This window comes from Silurus aristotelis (genome assembly GCF_946808225.1).
Source record: "Silurus aristotelis genome assembly, chromosome: 8".
Classification (NCBI taxonomy): Eukaryota; Metazoa; Chordata; class Actinopteri; order Siluriformes; family Siluridae; genus Silurus; species Silurus aristotelis.
The window spans coordinates 29218081-29240607 of record NC_139581.1 but is presented as its reverse complement, the minus strand read 5'-3'; the positions used below and the strand labels follow the sequence as shown (position 1 = coordinate 29240607).

General features: G+C 40.2%; 2 protein-coding genes across 9 annotated transcripts in view; one reads left to right on the top strand and one right to left on the bottom strand.

Moving 5' to 3' along the window:
* The window catches only part of ccdc150 (coiled-coil domain containing 150), a 9247-nt gene extending 6301 nt beyond the window's left edge, over window positions 1–2946 (bottom strand). For 2 of the 4 annotated variants that reach the window (XM_083549081.1, XM_083549080.1), the window contains exons 1-4: window positions 1760–2144; window positions 976–1145; window positions 135–203; window positions 1–56 (exon numbers count right to left, since the gene is read on the bottom strand). The exon at window positions 1–56 is cut by the window's left edge and continues 61 nt beyond it. In XM_083549081.1, coding sequence (XP_083405207.1) covers window positions 1–56; window positions 135–203; window positions 976–1145; window positions 1760–2033 — 569 coding nt within the window. In that variant the 5' untranslated portion in view covers window positions 2034–2144. Of the gene's footprint in view, window positions 57–134; window positions 204–975; window positions 1146–1759; window positions 2145–2918 lie in introns of those variants that run through there. The other 2 variants (XM_083549079.1, XM_083549082.1) reach the window with 2 other exon arrangements.
* A 96-nt stretch (window positions 2947–3042) lies between these two features.
* Window positions 3043–22245, top strand: scaf4b (SR-related CTD-associated factor 4b). 5 transcript variants are annotated; one of them, XM_083549076.1, is made up of 18 exons: window positions 3059–3318; window positions 5660–5743; window positions 5889–5933; window positions 6708–6869; window positions 6982–7111; window positions 7239–7378; window positions 7771–7893; window positions 8074–8147; window positions 8287–8347; window positions 8537–8617; window positions 9124–9188; window positions 9330–9505; window positions 9599–9699; window positions 10364–10477; window positions 10968–11124; window positions 11550–11638; window positions 20561–20612; window positions 21646–22245. In XM_083549076.1, the coding sequence occupies exons 1-18, from the start codon at window positions 3289–3291 to the stop codon at window positions 22014–22016; spliced, it is 2055 nt and encodes a 684-aa protein (XP_083405202.1). In that variant the 5' UTR covers window positions 3059–3288; the 3' UTR covers window positions 22017–22245. The 5 variants fall into 5 exon arrangements, 2 of the variants coding, with proteins under 2 accessions (XP_083405202.1, XP_083405201.1); XM_083549075.1 differs by having other exon boundaries at window positions 3125–3318; window positions 7771–7908; XR_014534762.1 differs by lacking the exons at window positions 20561–20612; window positions 21646–22245 and adding an exon at window positions 12095–12311 and having other exon boundaries at window positions 3043–3318; window positions 11550–12013.
* Window positions 22246–22527: the final 282 nt, after the last annotated feature.

The following is a 22527-nucleotide window of genomic DNA, read 5'->3' as shown; positions in this document are numbered from 1 at the left end:
TGGGATCGCTCGGCCTCCAGACGGGCTGCCGTCTCCCGCGCCGCCTCCTCCTTTAACTAGGTGAAAAAGTTTGAGAAGGTCAGAATTGCGACTCCTACATCCTGCACCTGGTATCCCTGGTTACGATCTCTGACCTGATGGAGTTTTCGGTTTAGCTGAACTTTGATCTTCTTCAGCTCGTCTGCCGCGGCAAAGACGTCCGTCTGGATCGGGGGAAAAAACGATTTGAGTTAAAACACAATCTACAGAAACTCAGTCTACAGTATAGACGCTGTTGCCAAAAGTATTTGGACACCCAACTTGTACTTTAGATGTATTACATATGGGGTTGAAAAATTTCAAGAATTTTCAAGAGTGGAAACTTTCCATGGGAACTAACTGGACAATATGGGAATCAACGGGAATTTATGGGAATTAAAAGGAATATATGTCAAATGTTTGGACACGTTATTATGAATTAGAACTGTAGGATTTGAAATGTTTTAGGGGCATTGAGTAAAAGACAGGAGGTGGAGCTGGAGGTAGCAGAGCTGAAGATGTTGAGATGTTCATCTCGAGTGATGACGATGGACAGAATTAGAAATGAGTTTATTAGAGGGACAGCGCATGTAGGACGTTTTGGAGTTTTTACGGCTGAGATGGTTTGGACATGTGCAGAGGAGGGACATGGGGAGTTTATTGGTAGGAGAATGGTGAGGATGGAGCCACCAGGAAGGAGGAAAAGAGGAAGACCAAGGAGGAGGTTTATGGATGTGGACTTGAACTTGTTTTGATCGACGCTTGATGTATCTACTGATCACCAACATACAGTTCAGGAAGAAATGATGGGAGAAACTCGGACTCAAAACAACACCCGTGGGATCATTCACACAATTTTTCGAAAGTCGTTCCCGGGGAAAGTTTCCGGAAATTTCCCACCCCTTTGCGACCCGAAATACATAGTGCTAATTCCATAAGCACGCCAGATCTGAGTACTCGAGACGAGCGTGAGACGTGCAGCTGTTCCCGCAGTGTGTACGCCTCCCTCTGGGCCTCCTCTCGTTCCTGCTGCAGCTGATCCCTCAGACGCATCACCGCCCTCCGCGAGCAGCGCTGCTCTTCCTCACACTGCTCCTGGAGAGCCGCGAGCTGCTCCTGGAGACGTTCTGGAACGAACGAAACCAAGAAATATTCGTTAACATGAGTTTTTTTTATTTATATCAATAATGAATTGATAATGAATTTCAAAAAAATAACCAAGGATCAAAACATCAAAGATTAAATATTTCATTGAAAAAAATAATCGAATGCATTGAAGTTCTGTTTGAATTAAAGCTGAAGCGTTTAAATGTATGTAAATGTGAAAGTTCACGGAAAATATACAGCTGATGATGCGTGTATTATAGTGTGATATGATTGGTTTCTATTATTATCATTGGTTATGATTGACACATTTTGAATCAGGGGGTCCCATGTCTTTGCCTAAGGGGGCCCCCACCTGAAAAACATTGAAGACCCCTGTTTGAATGTAGAATATTTCCAGTATCTGGAATTTTATATATTTATTTTCAATGTTTGCTATTCTAGCGGTCTGTCGGTTTAGCCGACTTTGGAGCTCAATTACCGGTTTAAATGACATCACAGGTGCTGCTACTGTTTTATGACTTTTCTAAGGGTTTTTGGTCAAACCTGAGAACATACACTTATCCTCTGGTCATAATCACTGTTGATGATATGATGATGATGATGATTAATCCGTACACCTGTTGTTTTTTTCTACCTGTGTGTGAGGAGTTGAGATCTCTTTCCGTCTCGACGCGGAAAACGCTCAGCCTCAGCGTGTGTAAGAGACTCTCGAGCCGACACACCCTCGTCTCCAAAGCTTCGGGCTTCGAGCTGTCCATCAACTCTGTGTCTAGCTCACCTCCTGAGACACCCAGCTTCGTCGCTAGATCCACCCCCTGACGCTCGGCCACCAGGAGGCGTCGGTGCAGCAACGAGAGAGACTCTGGGAGAGATGCTCCAAGTCTCAAAGTCATCACGGACCTGGACATGACTGAAGGAACGTTTGGACTTGATCCTGATTGTTTACTGAGACATTTTTTATTGAGCAAAATACATATACAAGGTGGAAAATATTAGGTTTTTATAACTGATGAATCTGCTTAAAATAAGTCATTTTATTATTATTATTATTATTATTATTATTATTATTATTATTATTATTATTATTATTATTTATGGTTTTATTTGTATAAATATTGTTCAAAATTAATTCATTTTCTTCAAATGAACCATTTTTTCAACTAATTTTATATACATATTTATATTATTGCTTTCTTGATTTTATTATCTTTCTTCATATTATTATTTTGTATTATTATTATTATTGTTATTAATTATTTATTATTATTATTATTATTATTATTATTATTATTATTATTATTATTATATCATTTGCTGATTTTCTCCAAAGTATGTGTTTAATAAAAACCCAAATATAAAAAGGAATAAATAAGAGATATTAAAATAGTAATTATAGATAAATAGTAAATACCAACCTTGATTAAAAATCCATCTGTTTTTAATAATAATAATTATTATTATTATTGTAAAAAAAAAAATGCTATGATCTTTTAATAATATTATTATATAATTTACTGATTTCAATCCAAATTATGAATTTGTGTAAAAAATTGATGAATGAAATTGACAATGAAATTATGTAAAAAAAAAAAGTATAAAAAAATGAATCCCAGCCCCCTGTTCGTATGTGTGATCCATATCTTATAAACTGAATTCATCATTGCTTTAATATAGATTTTTTTATTCTGGTTTGAAATAAAACATATAACAGGAAAAGATATATAAATATTATTAAAGCTTAAATTAACCTTATACGTGTTTATGTTTGATGCTGCTGCAATGGCGCTGCTTACCTTAGCGCCCACTTCCTGGTTGCTCTGGTTTCCATGGACACGACGTCTGTGGGACGTCGTTACTATGGAAACCAGAGCAACCAAAAAGTGAGAGCTAAGGTAGTGCCTCCCCCCCTCTTTTTCCGGGTTTCTGTCAGGAGGGCGTTGCTATAAGTGTGTTGTTAAATGTCTTTCTAGTGCACTAGGTAAGAGGTTAGGAAGCGGAAACATACGCCCTACATTGGCTTCCTATATAGTGGCCTTGTTGTTATTTGGACTTTAATCCGTGTGCGCGCGTCGTTTCTTAGAGGTTGAGCGAACTTCCGCGACTGTTGCCGCTGAATGCACGTAGTTTAATCTTGAAACGCTTTATGTTGCGAAGGATAGCAACATGGACGCGGTGAAGGCTTTCAACACTGAGGTAACACCATTTCTTATTACATTATATACATTGCTAGTCTGATCCAGTATCGGAGAAGCTATGCTAGCTACCGTGCACGAAGTCGCTAAATTTCGGGTTGTTTAGGCGACGCTTTATTTCCAGTTAATGCTTGTTTTAAAAACACACCCACAGTAAAAATGTCATTTGGAAACATTATAAATGCGGTTTTTAGGTTTTATTTTGATTAAGGAAAATACTCTGACTGTTTTGAAGGCCTCCTGCGCACTCCTCATGAACCAACATGGCGGCTCCATCCAGCAACGAGCCCTTGACCCTCACATTTTCTGATGTTTGTCGTTTTTAAAATCACATTTTCTCTTCTAATTCTGTAGAAATAATTTAGAAGATATCCTCACATGATTACGGGAGTCATGCGATAGCAAAAATGTTTTAAATCATATTAATCCTGAGTCCTCCGGAATGTTTGCTTGTGATTGGCTGAGTCTCATGTCAATCATTTTTAGTATACCCATTAGTCTTACTGTGGAGGGCGGGGCTTCGTGATAACAGTATAATAGCATCGTTGTTTTTGTTTTGTTCTTTTTTTTGTTTTATTGCTGTTTTACCACAACACATTTGTATATTTTATATTGAATCAGGGCTGCAGCTATCAAGTAATCGGATAAGTACGAAAGTCTGTGAAAACTAAATCCTTAGGCATTTAATTGGCATATCAAGTCTAAATGCAAATACGAATATATACGTATATAAAAATTATAAATTAAAAATCTATGTAAAATTACTGTCAAAAAGAGAAACGCCCTGTACAGTGTTTTCTTTGTGTTTTAAATTGAAATGATTTAGAAACGTTTCTAAATCATTTTAAACTAAAACACAAAGAAAACACTGTACAGTTTAGCAGGCGGTGCGTCAGTAATAATGGTCTGTGTGGAAACGCGGTAGATAAATGGACCAAACGATTTTGTAATCGAGTTTCTTGACGAATCGTTTCAGCCCTCGATTATTTTATTCATTTTTAAATCGTATACACTTTTGGCTCTAGATGGTTATGACTGCAGTCGGAGTTATGGTTGGAGGCTGTTGGGTGTTTTTTTAAAAGAGCTTCAAGTCATCGTATGTTTTTGTTTTTAAAGAAAAAGAAAAGAATGTCCAAATGTAGTCTGGCGCCGCCCGAGTGGCAGCCTGTTGCAACAGCTCCCAAAAAAACCCCACTGTAGTCTAGACTTAAAAAAACAAAACAAAAAAACAAATCAGTCTTGACTGGTTTTGTACAAAAGAAATTGAGATTCTTTACAGAAATTATCTTAAAAAAAAAAAAGAATAAAATAAAAATGGTCACTTAAAAAAAAAAAAAATTCGCTATTTAGACATGAATTCTTTTTAAACTTTTTAAAGGTCTATGCAGTTGTAACATTTTCACTAATGGACCATCCATCCATCCAAGCCAGAATCCGAGTTCATATATTATACTATATTCAGTAAAATAACCAGTCTGGATATGTATATAAATCATTTATACACCATTAATTCATAACAAAAAAAAAAAGCAAACCTGTACTTGTGTGTGAGTTACATGGTTTTAGTAATGTGAATAAGATGATTGTTTGTTTATTTAGGATTGACGGTTATGGGGTTATAGGGGTTTGTCAGAGACTCTAGGTTCAAATTCGAGACTTAAAGGAGCATGTGCTTTAGCTGTACCTCGAATCTGTTCTCCTCTGGTCAGGTAGGATTCTGACTTCTGTATTTCTGTTTAACTAAAGTTGATTCTAGATTATGTGACGGAAAATCCTCCTGTAAACAGAGTTGTAGGCTGATTTTTATTTTTATTTTCTTGTTTGTAATCCAGTGTACCGGGCTGGATTTATTCACCGATAGAGACCCAAAGCTCATTTGTATGTCGCGTGTACGCCAGATTTAGGACCGAACAAGGAGAAAACGACAACGTGACCAAAGCTTGGGATCATTTCAAAAGTAAAACACACAGGGTTTTATTTTTATTTGCATTTAGTCTGGCAATTAAATGCACCAAATGGATTTTCACAGCAAATCCGGCAATTAAAACTTTCCCGAAAAGGAAAAGCGTCGATTATAAGAGTCTTGTTATCTCTCGTGTATTTAGTGTTGCTCTTTACCAAAAGAAAAAGTGCTTCTTATCCAATTACTGGATTAATTAGCGGACTAATCGGTAGGATCCTGGAAGTAGCAGCTCAAGACTAGTCTACTTCCAACCCCCCTGATCTGCCACATGCGTCTCCAGTGTTCCAGCTCGCACCTCTTTCTCTCACAGATCATTGCGGATGTTCTTCATGATGTAAAGTGTAAAATGCTTCTCTGTGCTTCTCTGTGTGTCCCCCAGATGGCGTCCATGCTGGACATGAAGCCGCCCATCTCCCGAGCGAAGATGTTGTCCGTTACCAAAGCCGGGATGAAAGCGATAAAAGTACACTTTCTACCTCAAACCAGTTTAATATTTCAGGAAAAGCGAATAATAATTAGAAATATTTAACACCCCATCGTTTTCCACGTGTCCCGTTTATGTGAATCGATTCTGATCTGCTGTTGTTTTTGTTTTGTTCTTTTATCAGCTGTATAAACACGTCGTACAAATCATTGAGAAGTTCATCAAGAAGGTTTGTGACTTTCCACATTATCTATTCACATTTGGGACACGCGATTTTGATTAATTTGTTTACAATATTTTTTTTTTTACTAATTTATTTTCACCCCAGCCGAACGTCCAGACGTCTTTGGAACGCGTTAGCTCGGGTCGCACGCCGTATATCGCACTTGTTATTTTAACGGCAATTCAATAATGAACAGTTCAATAAACAGGAAAAGCCGTTTCCACGTCTCATCGAGTCGTTGCGATTGAACCGAATCATTCAAACGGGTGTATTAACACCGACTTACTGGTGGATTTACATATTTGAAGCGTCTTTTCTACACATCGCAAAGATGAATTGTGTCGATACTGATCTCTTTCGCTTAGTAAAAGTCTAAATTCTAATTCACTGATTTAAAGTGAATTATTAAGGCAAAAAATGTCCCTGCTGTGAACTGACCACTACACAGAATATGAAGAATATCAAATATTTTAAGTGTCTGCTGTCCATGGTCCCTAATCTACCAGCACAATAGCATGCTCAGCAAAATGTCGTCTAATTTCCGCTAATGGTAAAATCCCCTAAAAATATCGTTATTTTATTAGAATTTTTTGTCAATATCGCACATCCCTAGTGGTATCATGAAATATCTCCTTAAATTGAACCAGGAGACCCTCAACCTGTTTGAGCATGGTAATGCCTTTACAAGCCAGCTCTATGAAAATCCACTTCATGAGGGATGGAATCGAAGATCTCCTGCTGTAGAGCCCTTTTGACCATACATTGTGTGTGTGTGTTTAGTGTAATCCTGAGCTCAAGGTTCCCGGTCTGTACGTGGTGGATTCGATCATCCGTCAGTCCCGTCATCAGTTCGGAGAAGACAAAGATGTGTTTGGGCCGAGGTTCCTGAAGAACATCAACGCCACCTTTCAGAGTCTCTACGAGTGTCCTCCTGATGATAAGGTGCTCAAGTGTATATCAATTTTATTTTTATTTTTGCCACACAGCTATTTTTTTATGTTGCAACATGGGATTTTAAACATGTATTGATGATGATGATGGTGTCTAAATAAAGGACAAGATCCTGCGTGTGCTGAGTCTGTGGCAGAAGAACTCCGTGTTCGGTATGGACGTCATCCAGCCACTGGCGGACATGTCCTCGTCCCCTGCGGCTCCTGTTCTGGAGAACGGTGGCATGCTGCGAGGTACAAACGATTCAGCTACAATTCGGATTCTCATAATAAAATTTCGACTTGACTGAAAAATCGCGTCTTTTCCGAGTCCTTCCTGAGAAACATCGCTCACTTTTCGAATGTCCTCGCGTCTCCTCAGGTTCTCCAGCCGGAGCCGAGTGTGTTCAGCCCACACCAGAACCCCCCACAACTCCCGTACCTCAGAACCCAGCAGATCAGCAGAACGACGTGACGTATGCTGCCGTGACTCAGTTCCTGCAGTCCACTCAGGGCCTTGACGTGAGTGAAGCGAACACGAGAGACGTTTTTTATTATTATTCATTCAATCTAAGTTTAATTCTATAGCGCTTTTTTTTTTTTTTTTTTTTACAATGCACACTGTCTCAAAGCAGCCTTACAGAACGTGAAGAGACTTAAAGAATTTAGAACAAATAGAATACGGAATCCATTAGCACTCATTTACGGCAGGGTTACGGCTTTATTTCTCATTTGTTTCTCATCTCACTTCCTTCGTGTCAACACATATATTACTAATATAAATTTATATATATATATTTAGTAATTTATAGGATGAGGTGTGTGTGTGTGTGTGTGTGTGTGTGTGTGTGTGTGTGTGTGTGTGTGTGTTCTGGAAGATCATACATGCTTGGCTTTGTGGTTTTCTTTTTTAGCTCCAGCAGATTCTGAGGACTCTCCAGCAGGGAGGCGCTACACAAGCCGGCACGCCGAACACCGCTAGCATGGGGAACTTGGCTAACGCCACTTCTGCTCAACAGAACAATTTGATCTCCAAGGTGACGTCCATGCAGGTTATAATGAATCTAATAAAATATAATCTAATATAATAAATAACTAGAAAAAATTAGACTACGTTTTTGTGACTGTAGTAGTTTTCTGTTAAACGTGTGTGTGTGTGTGTGTGTGTGTGTGTGTGTGTGTGTGTGTGTGTGTGTGTGTGTGTGTGTGCACCACAGGACCGATTCGACTACAACGAGGAACCAGGCATTGCAGACCCACAGATGGTGGGAATGTCTCCTGCATCCTCCATGTAAGTTTTACTTGTGTACTCTGGTCTGCTCTTTTTTTTCTTTTTCTTTTTTCTACCCGTATTCAAGTCAATAGAAGAAACAAAAAGTGATGAACTTCACTACATAAAATGGACAAAAGTATTGGGTTCTCTTCTGCAGGAACGTTCCACATTCGCAGCGAACTCACCAAGGCCGCTTCCTCAGCCAGTTTTCCAACCAGGTAACACGTTTTTGGTAGTATTTAAGAAAAAGGCTTTTCACCTTTTTCTTTTCTTGCAATTCAGGATCTTCAGACTGCCTTCAAACGTCAGCTGATTGTGAATAAAAAAAAAATTTGACAAATCCCGACTAACCTGCTCTGATTCACACGTGTGTGTGTGTGTGTGTGTGTGTGTGTGTGTTAACACAGGCGTTTCCCAACACTCAGAGTGAACACACTGTGACCACACCTGATCATACCATCTCTCGGCTTATTCTAGAATCCCAAACGGTACGTGCCTTTACATACACTACACAGTCAAAAGTATTCAGACGCCCGACCGTGTGCCGATTGGTTCGTGCTTTTTTTTCCGAGCATCACCTTCCACATGTAGTCTCAGCTTCCTCCTATAGTGGGCTCCACTCTTCTAGGGTTGAGGTCAGAGCTAAATAGCAGGAGATCTTCCAATAGAAAGTATATTTGTTTTGGAGCTGGCTTTGTGCACAAGGGACATCGTCATGTGTGCGGGTCTCCTGGTTCAAGAGAAATTTTCGAAACCAGTGCATCCAAAGACACCACATACAATCCTGTGCCTCCATTTTCGGGGTAACAGTTTAAAAATGAAATTCGTTTTGGGCGGGAACGTCGGGCGTCCCAATACTTTTGACTACAAAGTGCGTTTCCTCACCTGTAGTCTCTTTTAAAGCTGCACACAGTCATGTTTGTGTTAAACATGGATTTTTTTTTCTTGGAGATTTTATGTACCCAATGAGTTTGTTTGTTTGTTTATTCCTAAGGTTGAATCGGATCAAGTCAGGAGAGATGAGCGAGAGAGGAGACACAGCATGAGGTCGAGGTCAAGGTGTGTGTTTTTTATTTATATTTTTACGTGTGTGTGTGTGTGTGTGTGTGTGTGTGTGTGTGTGTGTGTGTAATAATACGAAAAACAGTTCACTGTCGCACTGCACTCCATGGCCTCCTCCTGACCTTTTGACCCATGCAGGTCTCCCAGAAGGCGTTCATCGTCTCGCACCCGCTCTCAGACGCGACATTCGCGGCATCACCGCTCCCACTCTCGCGAGCGCCGGCGGACCCCCCCGAGGTTGGGCTCGGAGGACAGAAGGGAGCTGGAGCGAAGGAATAAAGGACTCCCACCTATAAGGAGAGAGACCCTCAGTGGTCAGTGCAGCACGCGCATTTCATTAAAACTGTGTGTTCAGTCGAGTCCGGATAGTATAGTGTTCATGCGTGTGTGTGTGTGTGTGTGTGCAGTGTGCAGTACGACACTGTGGCTCGGTCAGCTGGATAAGAAGACGCAGCAGCAGGACGTCAGCAGTCTGATGGAGGAGTTCGGCCAGATCGAGTCGATCAATGTGAGAAAACAGCAGTTGAAATTTAAGCATTTCGACTAATATATATATATTTATTTATTTATTTTTTAGATTGTTTTTATGCCACATGATTTTGTTCCACAGTGTGAAGTGTAGAGTATTTTTCTTTTTTGGTTTTTAAATGTTTATATACTTTATATTAGTGGTGCAACGGATCACAAAGGATCGGATCGGAACATTTCCCTTTTTGGATCAGGAAAAAAAAAGGGAGACTTTGGAGAATTTGCTTTCCATTGATTACAAGAAGAGGAAACGCTCTCGTACGAGTACACATGAAAAAAAAAAAAGTCTTTCACTTTGATGTGATCACTAAAAAAACGTATGAACAAATGTATTTGGCCATTTTTCCAGCCTCATTCTTCTCCAAACTAAATAGTGCACAAAGCCAGCTTCATGAAGATATGCGTTCTGTGGGTTGGAAGATGTGGAAGATCTGCACCTACATCATTACCTGACTGTACTAATACCCTTGTGGCCGAGCGAAATCCCACAGAAACTGGTGGAACATCTTCCCAGAAGAGTGGAGCAAACGTGGACGCAGAGATTCGGATTCCAATCTGTCTACAAACTTTTGTCCATATAACACGTGTATTTAAGCGTATCATTTCTATGCATTTGCTCTAATGATTATTCTTGTACACTTTAGATGATCCGTCCCCGAGGCTGTGCCTACATCATCATGGTCCACAGACAGGACGCCTACACGGCCCTGAGTAAACTCAGCCGAGGAAACGTGAAGATTAACCACAAATCCTTCAAGGTACAGCAGCTTGCTTTGCTTTTTTTTCTCTCTAAATGATCCTTTCTAGTAATTTCCTCATGATCGCGTTTAATATGAACAGAGATAGTGGAACTGAGCACACGAAGCTTGTGCTGGAATGGGAGCTGGTTTTGGTGTAGTTTAGGTCCGGGGCAGATTCTCTTCATGATAAGTGCTCCAGTCTTCTGAGTTTCTGACGTGATGCCGCCGCCACCATGCTTCACAGGTTCACAGGGTTGTGTCAATTAAAAACCTCGTCGGGTTTTTCCACCGTATTTAAATTTTTCCGAGAGCTACAGCCTTTGAATGTGAAATTCCAATCCTTCCAGTTCCTTCGCTGTTTCTGGGATCCAGTTAAACAATTTTGTGGCACAATGAATTGAAGCAGCTTGAGCTCATTTTTTATTTATTATTTTTTTTTTTCGTTGCATGATGATCAGTTTCAGGCTTGTTTGACATGTAGAAAGTGTGTGTGTGTGTGTGGTATCAGATCGCATGGGCGATGAACAAAGGTGTCACAGGACGCTTCAAGAAGTACTGGAACATGGAGCTGGGCGTCACCTACGTCCCCTGGGAGAAGCTGAAGGACACGGAGATATCAGCTTTGCGGGAGGGTGCAGTGCTCGACCAGGAAACACTGAAGCCAGGTAGAGTCCTCACAAACACACACACGGGTCAAAACACCTACCCCGTGAATACTAGATGCACTAGATATGGATGTTGGATAATGATATAGTCTATTCAGAATTAGAAATTCAGTCACTCAGTAGAGCGCCCCCTACCATGTCATTCTGACTTCGACATGCATCTAAGATCGCAGCGTAACACGTTAGAACCGGAATTAAAAATCATGATTTCAGATGTTAAATATGGTCCTAAAAACCTTCAGCGAAACAGATTTGAGTCTGAAAAAGTGAAATGAAAAACATGTAGAAACCCTGAATAGATGGTCCACTTCAAAGTCTGAGCCGTTTGGGGTTTCGCCACCTGCGCACACAATCCGTTTTATTAGGGTTTATTCGATTACGTTTTGACGGCATTGTATTTATTGGAGTTGTTGATCTAACCCTAGAGTGGGCCTCGATGCTCGGCGAGTTCGCGAAACCCGCGGCAGAGGGACCCGAAAAGGAGCACGAGGGCGGAGCTTCAGTCGCGTCCCAGGTAAAAGGTTTTAATGGAGTATCTGAACACTTTTCCAGTTTTTTTTTTGTGTGTTTGTTTGTCTAAGTGTCGCACGTTCGTTAAAAGCTAACCGGTTTAATATCAGTGTGATTATTTATTATTATTATTATTATTATTATTAATGCTTCTTGTACAGTGCATGGCAACGGTCACCAAGTCTAATGTCAGTAATGGAACTGAATAAAAACAAAAGGTTAGCATCACGAGTGTTTCTTTCCCCGCAGTGCTTTCATTCCGGTTGATTCTTTTCGCCACGGGTAAAACGTTACACACTTGTGGGAATAAAGAAATCTTTGAACTTCGGCTGCCGGGGTTTGAGCACAGACTGCCTTTCTTTTCTTTAACAGGGGCTCTGTAACAGACAATGACACGGACCAGAGTGACCACCAGTATCATTGTGCCGATTTTAAACGTATTTATTTTATAGCATTATAGGAAAAAAATCTAAATCATTATGATAGTATTATTGATTGCTATTTAATTCAAAATATTTACATACTTATGCATATGCATATTATTTGACTGGTGAATATAAAAATTAGGCTACGTTATTAATTAGAGGTCGACCGATAGCTAGGTTGGATCGTATTTGCCGATAACCGATGAATCAGTAGTTTTTCAAATGGATACTGGTTTAAAAAACCAAAATAAACACTTGATGTAACAGTCAAGCAGTACTGAATCATGAAAATGTGCTAAATGAATAAAATGTGAGTATATTCTGTAATGAATAAATATGACTCTCTCCGTGCAGCACGCAGTCACGTGCGATTCGCCTCTAGAGGCCACTTTCGTAGCGACATCTGGCCCGGAAGCCAGAAAACCGGAATTATGAACGCAGACCTTAACTATCAGGATACAGATATGAGTAGAAACATCTTTACATTTAAATTCCTTGGGGACCCCCGATCTAGTCTTGCAGTGGTAAAAGTCCGAGCTAAAACCGATGTAGATCAGATGACAAAACTGTTCCAATCAAACGTTTCACTTGCATGTCCCATCAATTTCCAATAATGCCAATTGACGTTTGGTGTCACCCAGACGAGGATGGGTTCCTCTCAAGGTTTCTTCCTCATTGCCTCTCATGGAGTGTCACAGCGGACTCGCTCATTAGGGATAAACTTTTAGGGACTGGTTTCTGATGCTGAAATGAAATTTAAACTCTGGCTTGTTTTTACGAATTGCATGTCACATGATCTCGATCTACACTCGTTCCTGTAAGTCTGAGCACATTCACGAACATGCAGAAAGCATCAATCAAGATACAAACAAAAAAGTCAAATGTAGGGTAGGAGACTAGAGGAGGCCGTCCAATGAAAGTCCTTGACCATGTAATGAGTTCATAAGACAAGCAACCACCACCATGCTTCACTCTTCCCAGGATTGAGTTCTCAAGATGCTAAAACAGTGCAAATCTGCAAATTCATATGTCTCGACGTTTAAGGTCCATACGCAGCCCGGACTTTGGTTAGTTTTCTATTTTGCCGTGTCCTGGCGTTACCCCAATTTACAGCTCCGAGCTAAAGATTGGGAATGAATTTCCCGTTTAGAATTTTTATTTCTCATCCCGGCACGGCGCAGAAGAGAAACGGGGACTACGGGAACTTTTACAGAGGGAATCACAGGAACTTTCAAGCAGGTGGGTTTTGTTTTTACAGAAACAACTGAGGGAAACGGTCCGAAACGTGTAATTTATATAAATATATAAACAAAGGTACGTAGCTAACCAGGCCGTGGTTCAAAAAAAGTGCCCTAGTTCAGTGCATCAGTCTATTTTTCTTTCTTTCTTTCTTTTTATCTACACTGACCACATGCCCTTGCATCATTTCAATGCCCCAGAATTTCTTACTTCGAACTCCAATGCACACTAGATTGCAAAAGTATTGGGACACGTGACTTTTCCACCCGTACGTCGTTCAACCCCAGAAAGGTGGAGGCACACAATTGTATACGAGTCGTTTAGATGGAGGAAACTAAAAGACCCGTACCTGTTCCAGCGTGCCCCTGTAGCCAAAACAAGCTCCATGATGATGATTTGAAGACTGGGAGTGGAAGATCTTCCTGCCATAGAACTCTTTTGGGATGAATTTGAACGCTGACTGCACCCCAGGCCTAATGATCTCACCTACATCAGTATCTGACTTCACTAACACACTTGTGTCGCAAGTCTCCACAAAATCCAGTGCAACATTTTCCCAGAAGAGGGAAGGTTCTAATAGCAGGATGGGCTGTGGTAAGGGATGTTCAGCATATACCAATTTTATGGTCGGGTCTCCAAAGTACCTTTTGTCCATATAAGAGTACATTATGTATGTGTCCATCAAGGACGCCTCATTATCTTGAACAAATGCTTCCTCTGTGGTTACTTACCAGTGATGTCACTATAGAAACGTCTGCCATTTGTATCCCAAGTGCTAAGATACTGTTTTAATTTAAACTGACCCATCAGTTTCTATCGCGTTCTCTTTTTCCATTCGATTTCTGTTCGAGGGGTTTTGCCGTATATAGGAGGAGGAATCAGTCTCCTGTCTCCACCAGTGACCCTGAAGGTTGCGCGTTGATTTCATTTCTGTAATGTGTGGGGGTTTCTGCATTTGTCACTTGAAAGTTTTCTAAATTCAACTCCAAGGAGAGAACTTCCCCAGAAATAAAGAAATGTCCGATATACCGTTGGCAGGTAAGTTCGCCGTCTTTGGAACGGAGACGGAATCCTGCAATTGTTTTGACTTTTGCTCAATGACTTTTTAATCACTAAGGCAGGAGAAGTTCATTTCAAGATTTACAATCACATTCAGTGTAAGTCTGAAAATCTTTCGGGGGGGTTTTTGCAACTATAAATAATTCATTAATGATAGGGTTCAAATGAGGTCCCCGAAAGCCTGGCTATGTTCAGGGCTTGTATTAGTCCACGAAATGTGGGTGTGTTTGTAAAAAATAAATAAAAATGTACTTCCTTGGTCATCTGTTGGTTATCAATGTTGTTGGGAGGGCACTTTACACCGAAATTAAACCGAGCTGGAGTTCCTTTTCGCTGCCATGCTAACATCGTAACCCAGATCTTTGCCAAAGTCCGGTTCTGTTTGGCTAGTTAGCCGTAAGCGATTACTGACCAGCGTAACAAAAGTCGAAGCTTCGGGAGCTGGGCGTTTGAGCAGAGCAACAAAAGACTATCGTGCAGCTGCATCGCTTGATTAGCAAAGTGGAAATAGACCCGTGTATTACATGTCCAAGCTGGAGCTGAAGGTTGGGTGTGTGGGTAGGGATACACGAAAAAAGTACGAGTGCTGAAACATCTGGGACAAGAAGCAGATTTCCATCAAAGAGCTGGGATGTTTAACACTCTGGATCCTCCTCACCTGCTACTTGAAGGAACTAGAGAGATGGTAAGCCAGTGATACCTCTTTTTTTTTTTTTCCCGCCCCCTTCATTACCTGTAAGGTATACATATTTAATTTGAACAACCTTTTATCCTTTATCTAAGGTATAAATGATAGGGTTCATATGAGGTCCCCATAAGCCTGCCCATGCTCTGGGCTCGTCTCGGTCCCCGATATGTACATATGTGTGCGAATTTGTGTGTTCGAAAAATTCTTTCGAACCGAACGAATAAACATCATAATATTACAGGCACTGACTGGAGGAAGGATGGAAAGTCAGTTTAGACATTAGTCTTATACGCATTGTCCCGATTAATTAGTCTCCGTCCTGTGTTTAGGGGAAAATGTGTGAGCAACTGTGCAGTTTATGCAAATTTAGCAATTTGAACTATTATACGAACCAGAAAAAAGAAAGCGAGAGAAATTGACAACACAAAAAGGATTTTCTTTTTTTTGTCTGACAGAAACTCAAACTTTGAAGGCCAGTGTCCAGGCTTATTAATATGGAAGTCCTAAGAGGCCATGCATTTATCTTGTATTTTAAATTTTTTTAACATGATTTTTTTTTTTCTCTAATTAACATTGTTTAATTTTTGGTATAAGAGCATGTTCTAGAGGCAGCATCATCGAACAACATATAATCTTAGGACTTCTGTACTTTAATAATGAGGAAGTCTGGTGTGTGAGAGAAGTATGTGCGACAGCAGTGAAGTGTGCAGTAGGAACGACAGACAGGTTCAAGGTGGAGGTTGGACTGCGTCAAGGATCGGCTCTGTGCCCTTTCCTGTTCGCAGTGGTGATGGACAGGTTGACTGATGAGGTCAGACAGGAGTCTCTGTGGACTATGATGTTTGCGGAGGATATTGTGATTTGTGGTGAGAGAGGAGAGCAAGTGGAGAAGAGCCTGGAGAGGTGGAGATACACGCTGGAGAGAAGGGGAATGAAAGTCAGTAGGAGTAAGACAGAGTACATGTGTGTGAATGAGAGGGAGGGCAGCGGAGTGGTGCGGTTGCAGGGAAAAGAGGTGGAGAAGGTGGATGAATTCAGGTACCTGGGAGTCAACAGTGTAAAGTGATGGAGAGTGTGTTAGAGCACACTCTAGAAAAGAGTGAGGGCAGGGTGGAGTGGGTGGAGAAGAGTGATAGCAGGAGTGATTTGTGATAGAAGAGTATCTGTGAGAGTGAAAGGGAAAGTTTATAGGACTGTGGTGAGACCTGAGATGTTGTATGGATTAGAGACAGTGGCATTGAGTAAAAGACAGGAGGTGGAGCTGGAGGTAGCAGAGCTGAAGATGTTGAGATGTTCGTTGGGAGTGGCGATGATGGACAGGATTAGAAATGAGTTTATTAGGGGACAGTGCATGTAGGACGTTTTGGAGACAAGGTGAGGGAGGTGAGATTTTAGATGGTTTGGACATGTGCAGAGGAGGGACATGGGGTATATCAGTTGGAGAATGCTGAGGATGGAGCCACCAGGAAGGAGGAAAAGAGGAAGACCAAGGAGGAGGTTTATGAATGTGGTGAGGAAAGACATGCAGGTAGTTGGTTTGAAAGAGGCAGCTGTAGAAGATGGTGGTATGAAGAAGGACGATCTGTTGTGGCGACCCCTAATGGCAGCCGAAAGAAGATCCAAAGTACTATGATTTATTATGGCTATAATGGTTCTATTAATATTTTTTGTCAAAAGACTCTTTGCTTAATCAAATCAAATCAATGTTTATGTAAAAAAACTCTAATGTGACTCTCAGCACATGACTTATTAATAGAATTATATTAATGATTCAAACACCTGATTTCGATTCCAATGATCATAAACCCAAAACCTTCTTTTCAGCTAAAAGATTCACCATGGGTTTACGGCGAGTTCGAGTCTGGAGTTAGTGGAGTTAGTTAATCATTCATTCCTCTCTAAATGTTCTGCTTGCTGTTGAACCGATGCTGAACTGTGTGCTGGTGATCAGTAGATACCATTTAAGCGCCAATCAAAACAAGTTTAAAACGGAGCGCGCGCTCGACCCTGATCTGTGTTCAAACAGTAACGTTTTTATCCTCATGATTTCACAAACTGTAGTTGAGTAAAAAGTCAAATATTTGAGTTTGAAATGTAATGAAGTAAAAGTCTCCTCAAATGGAAATACTTTAGTAAATACAGATACATGAAAAAGCTACTTAAGTACAGTAACAAATTACATTTACTTCCCCACTGTCCACCACAATGATCTTTATACATTTTCCCCTCAACACATTCAACTCCGGTTCATTCATTAGGGATCCAAGTCTACATCGTGAGATTCTAACTTTGTAAGAAGTGCCAAAGAAATCAGTTCACTTGTGCATTAGGATCTAAAAGGGGTAATAATCCAGGAGTAGGTGAGTGTTACAGGATGTGGAGGTACACAACAGCCCCAGGTAAAGTGGAGAGTATTATAATGGTGTAAGGCCTTGGAGAATCATCTTATACCATGGTCACTTTGACAAGTTCAAAACTGACCAAATGGATCAATAGAACGCTTAGAACGGCAGGAGATTGTTCCTTTGAATGGGCTGTAATAAATAGATAAAATTTGTGTCTCTACTAAGAATGAAGCTGTTGCTGTTTGCTCTTGGTGCCATTTTTTTTCATTATATTTCTAATTTGCAAGTTTTTATCCTCTCAAGTTTGCGCATTGGAGTGTAAATCAAAATTGTATTCACAATTTGACTTCTGGTATCCATGGATGCCAGGAACTGTTGGTTACCTCAACCCCAGGGTTGGAATATGAGTCATTTAACTTTTGTTGTTCTACCGGTTTAAGAGTAAAACAGGTGGTTTCATGGTCAATTTACATTTAGATACAGATCATTTTTTATTATAACGATTTTATGCCTTTCCTTCGCTTTTTGATCTTGATTTCAAAACAATCTGAAAGAGGAGGTTTTGGTGGGTTTAAAGAGTTAAAAAGGTTCAGTAGGGTTGAGGGATCCTGGAGGGTCCTGGGATATTCTGGGAGATCCTGCAAGACCACATCTCACTTTGAGTTAAACATTTTATTCCCAGTTTCAAACTATAGTGGTACCTCGGTTTACGAATTTAATTCGTTCCGGAACACCATTCGCACCCTGAAAGATTCGTATACCGATAAGAACTTCCCCATGAGGAATAATGGGAAATGGGATAATGCATTCCGAACGACCCCAAATATTCATATAAAAATATCACCAATATAAACTAATATTATTTAGTATTTAATAATGGTGCCTTAACGTCTAATAGAGGAAAACGGTATCTTAACTCGGTACTTTACCTTTTGAGAAGAGCGAAAGCTGGGGTGATGGAGATGAATGGAGGAGGAGAATTATTGTATAAGGAGAATCTCCGCTACGACATAATGGTGTATACGATACTGTTCAGTAACGAACAAAGACATGATAATGAACAGCGTTATGAAAGTGCTATCACAATTAATTCAAGACGCTTACTGAACTTTCTGAGGCGGAAATGCGCACGGGTTGCGAGATGGAAGAACCAACGTCCCCTTCAGTTTTTAATAATTTCATATTCTGAATTCTACGTATTCTGGGATGTTCGTAACCCCGAGGTTCCACTGTATTGTCCAATCACGGTTTGTGTTTATAATTCTATAATAAAATATCTGTAATAAACAATTTTATTCATCAAAAGAAAACAAAATGCTAGTTCTTGTTGACGAGCCTGCTGTGGGCACCAGGTAAGGCTCGAGACTCTTGAGAGGTTCTGTGGAGATGCTCGTCCTGAATGTTTGGATCTTCATACCTACTTCTAGGTGTGATGGCTGCCTTTGCAACTTTGATGGTTGGACTGTGATCAATTGCAAGTCTGTGTATCGTTGAGTCTTGAACCATTACCATCACTTGTTCACTGAAACGTCCCTTCTGTGACGGCAGAGTAGATGTTTCAGACGTTGCTCCGTCGTGTCATAAGCGGCGATCCATCAAGTTGCACAGTCATGTATTTGTTTTGGGGAATTGATACTGTAATATACGGGCAGAGGTGCATCCATTAAACCACTCCACTTGGGACATCATCGAATCCTTATGATTATTCAACTAAGGAGATTTCCGCGTGAAAACGTTTCGTTCGTGCTCACGGAAGGAGTCTGGATAAAAGAAGGACGGGTTTCCACCACAGATAAGTCCTCGGGTCATCCTTTAATTAAGAATAAACGATTCTAATGCTTGATGACGGTTTTGTTTAATACCCCGCAGTTACGGCGCCGTGTCGATCACCTTCCCTGTTGAATCAGGAACATTGTGTTGTGAGAGTGTTGGGGATTTCTGCGAGCACTCCTCGAGCACATTGCTTCCTTTGGTTAGCTTTCACTTTAGGCCGTGACCTTGTTTTGTCTAAACGCATGCTTTTTGTTTAACGTTTCTGTTTTGTTCGGGGCGCCGAGACCCAGAGTGGAATGCTAATAAAAAGCTTTGTATTCTCAGCCGCTGTTCATTTCGGATTGTGTGGAAATTTGTAAGACTTGTACTGCTTATATTCTCTGTCTTGTCTTGTATAGTCCAGGCTGAATGTATAGTGTTATTTATGTCTGTACTTTGTGAGTCACTAACAGCTGGAACCAAATTTCTTGTGTGTGTCAACACACTTGGCCAATAAACCTGATTCTGATTTCATTCAGCTACAAGGGCGGGAGAAAAGCCAAAAACGTCTTGCTACCACATCCAAAGACGTCCGATACTATTGTTTGCCTAAAACTGTGTGGTAAATTCAATCAGAGTTTATTTCTATAGCACTTTTCACAATGGACATTGTCTCAAAGCAGCTTTGTAGAATGTAAGAATTATTGACAAAAATGGAACTAATTGGACTGTGTGTATTTATTTCTGATTCACATGCCTGGGCAACTGTAGCACGAAAGAACTCTATTAGATGGTATGAGGAATAAACGCTGAGAGGAACCAGACCCAAAAAGGGAACCCATCCTCAATTGGGTGACACCAAAAGTCAAATCATAAAACCCCCAATTCAAACCCCAGCACTGGACTAAGTAGAAATTTCTCCTGAATAGTTCCATAGATCACACACACTTCCTGCCTGCACTCTAGACATCTTAACCCATAATGACCAAGTGATCCATGTCTTATAGATCTTTTTTGCGAATGGATTTTTAAAACCACAATGAGAGATTTCAGCTTTTAATCAGGACTCTGCCTTCTGCAGTGTGTAACTATAAACTCTGCACTTAAGGACTCGATACCGGGTCACTCGAGGACATTCCAAGACCTCCCAAGAAATCGAATTCTCATCAAACGTTCTAACAGTCAGTCAGTGCGAAGTCTTGCCAACGTTTACCATGAATTCTGAGCCTTTTGCATTTCCATTCTTTATTCTGTAGTTCGAAACGTCCTTGGAATTGACATGTACCATTGTTTTGACGCCAATTGTACAGCTCCTGTGCCGGGATCCTGTTGGAAAAAGACGTCGGTTATTGTAATGTTGACGCTCGTGAATTCATCCGTGGCGAATTCTTAACCTTCTTTTTTTTTTGTCATCTCAGGTGCCTGCTGTGAGCACAGAATCCGGCGTCCAGCGGCCAAACATCCTGCCAGGTACAAGAACTTGAATTGTTCTACGTCTCCCGTGATGCTTTTTGAGCTCGTTATAATACAAAACATATGATATGCTGGCGAATGCAGTCTAGAGCCAATTACATAGGGATCAATTTATATTTCTCGTTTTACAGATGAGCAGTTGAGGGTTTTGCTCAAGAGCCCAGCAGTAGCAGCTTAGTGGTGCTGGGATTTGAACTTGCACACTTCAGATCACATCAAAGATCTTCATCACTGAGCTTCACATTCCATAATATTTTTTTCATATTTCCATCGGAAGGTCATGAGTTCAAATCCCAGCACTACCGAGGGTCCACTGCTGGGTCCTTGAGCAAGGGCCTTTAACGCACAACTGCTCAGCGGTGAATCTGAATGAGGGCATCTGCCAATTACTGAAAATGAAGCTTGTTTCTCGAAGACGTTCCAGTGTTTTAAACGTAATTTGGAGTGAACGACCACAAGACGTTTTTCTGCAGTTATTTTATAAATATATTTATTTCTAGAAAGGAAAATGTAAAATATAGATTTTTTTTTTCTTTTTTCATCATCTCTAAAATTGAAAATGTATATTAAGATTTTGATTCTTTCAAACTCGAAATTTGTGGTATTGTTTTTTCCAAATTTTAATCATTTTCATCGATTTTTATTTTATTTTTTAAACTAAATATACTGAGTTTATCATTCCAACTTCTCTTTGTAAATTTTGTTCAATTTGTTCAACACCAAATTTTTTAAAAAATATTTTAGTATATATTACAATTTTATAAATATAAATATATTTATATTTATAATTCATTATTTTTAATTTATTTATATATTTTTTCGGAATTTATGTTTAAATATATATATTTAAATAAATAAATAATTTAAAACATTTCTAATATAAAGACGTAGCTAATGTTAAAATACATAATAATGCTCGTTTAAATATTGTATGAGGGGGTTGCCATGGAAGCCCCCCAGCTTGATGAACAGCTGAAGCAGTTTTGCACTTTGTACATTTTAAACATTCTGCTTTTTTTTTTTTAAACAGTTGAACCTGTGGATCCTCCATCCGAAAACCCCATCGATGCTCCCCGTAGCTACATGGAACCGTTCCCTCTGACTCGTCCCCCTCTTCATCAGTGTCTGCTTCTGTTTCCCAACGTCCTGCGCCCACCAAATCTGCTTCCTAACGTACCCAGAGCTCCTATGTACCGGATCCGGTTGCCCGTCCCCACTGAGGATTTTCCACGCCCGGGCCCGATGGAAGCTGAGCACTGGAACGGCAGGCCTTTCAGGAACGACCGGCAGGAAAACGGACCTCCCAGAGGACCACCCGAGCGCTTCGGCCCAGAGCCTATGTTCAGGCCAAGCGGGTGGAACAGGGGAGGTCACTGGGGTCAGGGACAGTTCAGAAATTGATACTCCAAAAAAAAAAAAAAAACATTTAATAATAAAACTCAAAATGTATTCAAATGATTTACAAAAAAAATATTTTTTTTAATTTTAAAAAGAGATTTCCAACAAAAATGAAGCAAAACAAGCTACAAAATTTACTTAGAAATTACAACATTGCTAGAATTTTATTTTTAATATATTGTCTACGGCCTTAAATTATATTAATACAAATTCCTGAAAGAAAGAAATTCCCAACAATCCCCCCCCCCCCCCAAAAAAAAGGGAGCACATCCAAAATGCTACTAAAATCTCTTTAAACACTGAAGTGAAGCCTTTGCAACTAAAACTATATCAGAAACATAATCCAATTTACAAATTCCTTCAAATTGACCCCAAACCTCTTAAAACCCCCAAATTTCTTGTAGCCTGAGCTTTTAGTTCTGAGCTCAGGACTGTTCCGTTGTTCTGATGTTTGTCCTCAGTGCCCCTCCCCCTAAAAATGCCCTTGTTGCTACTGGATATATTTTGTTCTAAA